The sequence below is a fragment of the Danio rerio genome, chromosome 18, assembly GCF_049306965.1.
Source record: "Danio rerio strain Tuebingen ecotype United States chromosome 18, GRCz12tu, whole genome shotgun sequence".
Classification (NCBI taxonomy): domain Eukaryota; kingdom Metazoa; phylum Chordata; class Actinopteri; order Cypriniformes; family Danionidae; genus Danio; species Danio rerio.
Window position 1 is genome coordinate 28,329,556 of NC_133193.1, and position 8,062 is coordinate 28,337,617.

Consider the following 8,062-nt stretch of genomic DNA (forward strand, 5'->3'; position numbering starts at 1 on the left):
GTACAGAACTGCAGCCCTCCAGAAATCGAGTTTGATACCCATTGTATAAGGCAATTTTCAAAAACCCATATGACCTAATTTCCAAATGACTGCAAAATTAGTTCTGCACTTAATAGAAATGATTGGTCATTATGGAATTCATTATTCTTTCATTTAATCGGTAGAATCACCCATGTTTTCCAATCCTCTTGGAAAAACTTGTTTAGTTTAGTTAAAACTTGTAAACTTGTTTAGTAAATCAGTGTTTACCCAGTCAGGATCGGTGGCTTCAACTGTGACTCTGTAGTAAGTGAGCTGTCCATCTTCTCGCTCCTGGATGATGAGCTTGTCTTTGGGGAATCTCTTCATCAGCTGAGCGATCTCCGTTTCTCGCAGCTGCTTGCAGACTTCTTCTGTGAGCTCAGCCAGTTTGACCTGCTCGTGACTTTTAGCGGGACGCATAGCTGGAGCGTTAGGCCTGAAGCTGCTCCTCTCTTTCGGACCTTGATGTTTGTCCTCCACCGGCGGAAACTCTTGTGGATGCAAAAAACGACATCGATCCTCCATAGCACAAAACCCTGAGAGGAAGTAGCGACATGGTCTTCTGGCTCTCTGTTGCCTCACAGGAGCAGGTTTATGGTTAGATGGAGGTGGAAGATCTTCTGTAGTGGGTTGGCTGTTTTCACTTAGCTGTTGCTGTGGCTCTTTTGCTTCTTTCTCCTTATGAGATGTACCATTTTCTCCATCTTTTGGTGCACCTGAAGCTCTCTGATGAAGAAAGTGGCACCTTTTTCCATAATAGCATCGCCTGCCCTGAGAGTAGAAGCGACACAATTGCTGCACCCGTTCAGCCTTTTGGGAAACATCTTTGCTGCTTATCTCAGTATCACGGCCTGAGTTTTCCTTTTTAGTGTCAACTGACACTGGTGAAGTTGTTGGTTCATCCTTAGGATCTAGTGACTGTAAAACACAAAACATATATTGTGTCTTAGCATATCATTAACTGTAAATGCAGCACAGTTTTAATGGGAGATGCAGAATTGTTTTTGAGGTCGTAGCTATGAATTAACGAAAGAGGCTTTTGGATCTTAAAACCGCATTCCCACAATAATGAGCAATTAACTTTACATAATTATGGGTAACTAAAGTTCAACCGGCCACTGAAGCAAGCGAGTTGAAGCACAAAACACCTACAGTGCTTAATTGTAATATTGTATAACATTTTTAAGCAGCAATGCGTAACTGTAAAGCTCTAATGAGGGGTAAAACGTGCTCTGCATTCAACTGCAATGAATAGAGCATTGGGAAGCACTAATAATCTGCTGGAAATATTTGCTTAAAACCTGATTCATCTGGATGGCATTACACCATAGAGCACCACAGGTTTCCCTGCTTTGTATTTATCCTTAACACACATTAAACCACCAAACATGCATTTATATAACCCCTCAGAGTGAACCTTGAACCCATGGAGTTCATGCGATAAGTGACTAGAAGACTGAATCATTTAAGTTAACCATGGTGTTTTACTGACCTGGATCATTATACTGATTTGGTGGAAAGTGCAGTCATACTCTGTACCATTATTCAGCTAATTTACACAGACAAAAGCCAACAATTTCAGAAGGAAATGAGGATATTTGTGTTATTTTGCATGCGCTCAAGTTGAAAAAAACTAAGCTTTGATTTAAAGTTCTGTGTGAGTGGCTATTTAAGCATCGATACACTGTTGACAATAGACAATTTAAAATATTTTAGCCCGAGCATTTGTCTAAACTTTTAGGATAGCACATTGAAAGCTGCTCTCTGAATTTTGCCAGAAATACAAACATTTTAAAACAAACCCAATTTATTTTGTGTAAAGACAAAAGAACACTGCGCACGTAATGCACATGAAGTTGAGTTGGCCGTACGAATTCTAGGTGTTGAACTCACCAAATCAATTGAATGCAGCACAAAAAGACTTTGACAACAGATTTGAATATTGATTTTTTTTTTAACAAATAATTCTGATGGTCTGTGGCTAAATGCAATTGATGGGATGAGTTTATGAACAACTGCTAAATGTTTTAAATGATACCGAGTCAATTTATATTGCAATTAATTTTTTTTTGTGAATTTAAATGCTTGTGCAAATTTAATTCAAAAAGAAGCATGCTATAAATGCTTCTAGTTTACCTTTCAAAAAGAATATTAAAATCTACAGAATAAAATCTACATATTGAAGATGTGAATTTCAAAGGTCTCTAAATTATCATGTTTATTATCAAAAAAAATTAAGTTTTCACCAAAATACGAAAACAGTTTCTGAGTTTTTTTTTGTGTGTGTGTAGGCTTGTATTTTACAGTACTTAAGAAATACTCACAACTGTATCTGTCAGTATTTTCAAACTATTATGTTTAATTTACCAAACTTACTCTTGTGCAAATTTCACATCTGTCACATCCATAACGACACTATTACCTTATAAATGAAGAAATGTAAAATCAGCATGTTTGTTCTATAGAGAGACAACTCTTATCATTTGGATTAGCATTGCTTCTTTTGAGTTGTGAAGTTTAATTCACAGAATTTCTACCAAGTATGTTGTTTACTGTAAACTCAACTTTTTTTTGTCACATCCATACACATTTTTATTTTTCTTATTTAAAATACAAAACATATTTACAGATTGATATTTTTCTGATCCCATAACTCTATGGTCAGTTTGTTTTGGGAAATATAAAGAAACATTTCAATATAATGTTAACATATACATTCTATGTGAATTTATGTTTTGAGTTTTTACTACAAATGTCACATCATTATGCTGGAATTGCTTATTTAAATTTTACATTAAGAAGATAAAGGTTCCACGGTAAATACATTTTAAACATGTAGTTTATTTACAAAAAAAAAAAAAAAAAAACTACAGAGAAAGAAAATGATTTAAGTTTTAATGCTAGGGCCCCCAAATCACTAAGTCCGCCCCTGCCTACTAAATATTATAAGACCTTAGTATTAAGCTCAATTTTCTCACTGCATAATACAACATAGGTCATGAAAGAATGATGCATAAATAGAGTATGATAAAAACGTAAAACAGACCTTTAAAAGTTTCCTTCATTTTCTTACAATATGTTAAAATGTGTAAGTGTTCCAAATATATTTCGTGACTGTTGTTGTATATGTCAGTCTTTCCAGGGTCAGAGGTAGTTATGTTTTAGATTACATTTAATTGAATAACTTTTATACAAGTCTGGGCTACCATAAACCTTAAGGCAGTCTTGCAGTCACGCGCTTTTGTCCAGCAGGTGGTGTTTCGAGTGTTTCGAAAGTGAAACATATTGCAAAACAATTCTTTCAGAGTTTTAAAGCATACATTTTCCTTTCAATGTGTTCCCGTTTATACTACTTAACATTTTTATTAACTGTCTTAAGCATCCCGTGTTTCTAACGCAGATCGAAATGAACGCATTCAAACAATTCATCTAAAAGATTCGATTCACAACTCACTGAAGAATCAAACATCGCAATACGCAATTTGGGATCAGGAAGTGCTGTTAAACTTGAAATGTAACTGTTTAAAACACTGTGTAGTTTCGGATTAGTCGTGCTGGTGATTGTATGAATTGCCACTAACAATGTTCTGAATTGTAACATATCAAAACCACTGGTGGATGTTGTTTAACTGAGGTTAGCCACTAACCTGCGCCACACCCGCACTTTCTGACTCCATTAGATCGACAAACACCCTGTAGTCAATGTAAACTGTCCAATACTTCAGTGCTTATAGCTGTTGCTGTCTGTCAATGACTACGTTTACCTTTGCGTTAGCATAACATACCAGTTTCTAAGATTGGAAGGTGTGTGTTACATGAAAAAGCGAATTTAAACGTCGTCTTCCTCCAGGGGTCGTCATAACGGCTCAAAAAGCCCAATCCTCTGTAGAAAAGCATTCAAATAGCAATACATTTTTTGTATTGGCTGAGAAATTAGCGAACTTAAAACGGTAATCATTCGAATTTATCAATTAGTACCAAACGTACTACATAATTAAATGCCAACTCTGCAACCGTAATTCATACTAAGCGATTGTCAAAGTAAATTTTCCACGTAATCACAAGCTAGTCTAATTGGTTGGTGCTGACCAGCGCTGAGGAAAGTAACACAATCCACGTGACACCTCCATCAAAACACTTCTGTACCCTACTGGAAAAGCTGCGTTGCTCTTTCAGGCTGTGTGGTTGGTGCTGTGGATGTCAAAAGGGGTCTTACATCACACAAAATCGATAGAGGACGCAACGACAAGGACGCCTGGCTCTCCTTTGTTTTGCAGGATCAGTAGAGGATGAATGTGGGCGGATGCGGCTCTGTACCAGACTGCTGTCATTCGAATGCTGCTGTGTGGGTCTGATGCGTGACCATCCACATTGCTGTCTTTCTCTAAAATGTGAACTGTGCAAATCTCTCTCTTTCGGTACGCCTGCAGCTCTCTGATGAAGAACGCGGCACTTTTCCCTGTAATAGCATCATCATCGCCTGCTCTAGAAACGGCACGATTTCTGCACCTGCCTGGCCTCATAATTAAATAACTTGCTGTAAGTGAAAAAATTCCGATACACACCGAATTAAAAATACCTAGCAAAGAATTGGATATTTCGACCAATCATAACTGACCAATTAGAATCTGCTTATGGGCTAAAGCCACGCCCTCTTCATACATTCTTTACGTTGTTTGCCGTTCTATTTGCTTTTATTTCTCCATGTTTTGAATTAAACGTCATCGACGCCCTCTCGCGTCACGGAGTGCAATGATAATCTAGTCAAGCTCAAATACAGAGCATATTAATATCCAAACAGACCTAAGCACATTTTTGTCTTTCTAAAATTCTAACAAATTTGTTTAACATCTTTTTTAAAAAAACATATACATCCAAATGCTCCCCTCAAACATTTAAATAATTAACAAACTGAACTAGCATATAAATATTTCAGAGCTGGTCATAGATATCTTAGCAAGGCACCCAGGTCGCATCAAACATCTAGCAGAGAGACTGTTTTATTTTTTTTATGACAGAAATATAGTCAAACAATAACTGAAAATGACACTAGCACACATTTTTCAGACAATTTGGGACTTTGGGACGAAAGACTCTGTTTTGCAGCCTATTTGGGACTACGTGCGACTCAACCACTCAGAGACCCTCCGGTCTCCTCTCTTTCCAGTGGTTCTTACCGTATCGTCATATTTTGTTCTTGTCCTGCCGTACCTTTCTTGTGATATCTTGGGAAGGAAGTGGCCAGCCATTTACCGCTACAAAATCCAACCTGACAAGCTGCCAACAACTGCAATGCTCCTTCACTGCAGTGGAGTGACTCTTTATAACCACATCCTTCTGGTGATTCCAGCAGCAGTCGCACAGTGGATGTGGAGACCTCCGATTCCCCTTCCCGAACAAGCACCTACTTTACTAGAACTGGTTGGTGGAGTAACTGGAAACCTTCTTCTTTTTGACTTGCAGTATTTCATCTGGCACTTCTTGCACCATAAGATTCGCTGGCTGTATGTGACTTTCCATGCCATCCATCATAATTATTCTGCCCCCTTTGCTCTGGCCACACAGTGCCTTGGAGGATGGGAGTTGGTGACGGTGGGCTTCTGGACCACCCTCAATCCCGTCCTGCTGAGGTGTCATCTGCTCACCACCTGGATGTTCATGGTGGTCCACGTGTACGTGTCTGTGGAAGACCACTGTGGATACGATTTCCCTTGGTCCACATCTCGTCTGATCCCATTTGGTGTTTATGGAGGTCCGAGCAAGCATGATGTGCACCATCAGAAGCCTAATACTAACTTTGCACCTCATTTTAGTCACTGGGATAAAATGTTTGGCACTCATGCTGATTTTAGATTTTCTAAACCTCGGGAATGATGAATGTAAAAATGTGTAAATGGATTTTAAAATGGCCATTTGTTTGCTTCAGGCAGAAAATCAGAACAACTTTTGGCTATTTATTTGTTGAGAGAGAGTAGAAGTATGATTTAAGCACAAAAAACTACAACGATACATTTTAGAGATTATAGCTCAGGCTAAATTGCATATCAGGGTATTATATAGGCTTTTCTTAAAAATAGGTGTATTATTGTAAGTGAAATTAAAAGTATAAGTGTAAGTGAGTGGTAAATTGTGAAAATGATAAATGTAATTATTGTAAATCAGGCTTTCACCATTGACATAGAAGAATGTTCTTTTAGTTTTATCTTGTACACTTTAGTTTTTTTGCTACCTTAAATGTTTAAGTTGAATTAAATAAATTTTATACGTCGACTACTTAAGTGCTTATAAGCTTAAATCAATTAAACTGAAATAAACCTTAAGCTACAATTTATATTATTAACCTTATAAACCTAATAAACTTAAATAAAGTCAATAATTTAAAATGTTTAAACATGTTGACATGCCTTTTTGAATGTTTACAGTGTATTTGAAGCTAAAAGCACTTTACAATTTTTTCAAAGTTTTACAGCAATCAGTCATATTTAACCTAACAACTTGCAATAAATTTCTAGAAAAAAACACATTTTACAGACATGTGAACACTTGTATTATGCATGATTTATTTAGATTACTATGAATGAATGTTATTATAAAAGAGTCGTGTTAGTGTTATTTTAGATTTTAAGCTGAGAGCACTTTAAAAGAAAACTTGTTACTCCTGAGTTTACAATAATCAGTTGTAATGTTTAATCTAATAAAAACTACACAAATAGACATATTTACAATTTTACCATATATTTATACTATACATCTGGGTATTTTGCAGATATTTAAACACTAGTTTTATGTATGATGAATTTATAACATTTGCAAAACTTCTACATTCTATCCACATAAAAAACAGAGATGTGTATATGTAGTTGAAAACATACTGTACATTTAGTTATATAAAGTTACATACATATTTATAAATAAAGTTACATTCATGTTAAGATTAAGGTCTGTATAACTGGATGTTTAGTAGTAAATGAAATATTGTTGGAATGTTATTAATGAAAATTAATTATTCAGTGTGTTACTTGTTGTTTTTAAAATCTATTATATCTATCTATCTATCTATCTATCTATCTATCTATCTATCTATCTATCTATCTATCTATCTATCTATCTATCTATCTATCTATCTATCTATCTATCTATCTATCTATCTATCTATCTATCTATCTATCTATCTAAAGTTATTGTGGATTCCCTTGTTACTGCCACAGAAAAAGAAAATATTTATGGCTTTTTATTTTGTGTTTTTACTCACAGTCTTTATGGTTTCCTTTAAACTCATAATTGCAAGTAAAGAATTTGAGAAAGCCTGAAATGTGAAATTGTGAAAAATAAAGACAATTCTGATGAAAGGGAGTTGCAAAATGTAGAAGTATATTTTCAAATTGTATTCAGTTCCTTTTTTATTTCATTATTTTTATATTATTCACTGGAATAAACAAGAATTTATTCGTTATGAATCTACAATATGAAATGCAATAATAAACCATTTTAAAAGTTTAAATAATATAGGCTATTTACAAATTCAAAAAGGTGTAAAGGAACATGTATATTAAAAAACAAATTATTTTCTGTTCCACTCACATGATACAATGTCAAACCATGCATGGTAAATCTAACAACAAATGTACACAAGAAGAAAATGTATTTTAAAAAATTCCACTTGATGCGGTTTATTTAAGGAAAGTATATTTGCATATATGTTCAAACTCAAAATAGATGCACTGCAGTTACCCAAAGTCCCTTTATTTTTTATTCAAGTTTTTGAGTTGCCTTTTATTTCCAAAACTGATGTTTATTTCTCAGTATTGTTCTTTTGGCTTTGCAAGTAGGATATGAATTTGACTGTTTATGGCTACATGTGTGATTTATGGTTGACATTCCAAACCTGCAGTCTTTGGTGAGCTTCAGATTCAGTCATGTGTTTATATGCATGCAGGCTTAACATTGATCTGATTGATTGTGATTATGCAATACAATGATGTAACAGCAGGTGTCGGTAAAGACATTTGTTAAATCCCTCTAACAATTTTGCTTGTGAGCT

General features: G+C 35.2%; 2 protein-coding genes across 5 annotated transcripts in view; one reads left to right on the forward strand and one right to left on the reverse strand.

Annotated features, from left to right (window-relative positions):
• Positions 1-4,630, reverse strand: part of si:dkey-24l11.2 — a 32,509-nt gene extending 27,879 nt beyond the window's left edge. The window contains exons 1-2 of one of the 4 annotated variants that reach the window (XR_012393517.1): positions 3,669-3,813; positions 250-939 (exon numbers count right to left, since the gene is read on the reverse strand). Coding sequence is in view for 3 of the 4 variants with exons in the window: in NM_001083062.2 (NP_001076531.2) it covers positions 250-939; positions 3,669-3,698 (720 nt within the window). In the remaining variant the exon portion in view is untranslated. Of the gene's footprint in view, positions 1-249; positions 940-3,668; positions 3,882-4,237 lie in introns of those variants that run through there. The other 3 variants (XM_073928752.1, XM_073928753.1, NM_001083062.2) reach the window with 3 other exon arrangements.
• A 432-nt stretch (positions 4,631-5,062) lies between these two features.
• Positions 5,063-5,895, forward strand: ch25hl1.2 (cholesterol 25-hydroxylase like 1, tandem duplicate 2). Its single transcript, NM_001082924.1, has one exon. It carries the CDS (start codon positions 5,065-5,067, stop codon positions 5,893-5,895), a length of 831 nt encoding a protein of 276 aa, NP_001076393.1. The 5' UTR covers positions 5,063-5,064.
• The last annotated feature ends 2,167 nt before the right edge of the window (positions 5,896-8,062 follow it).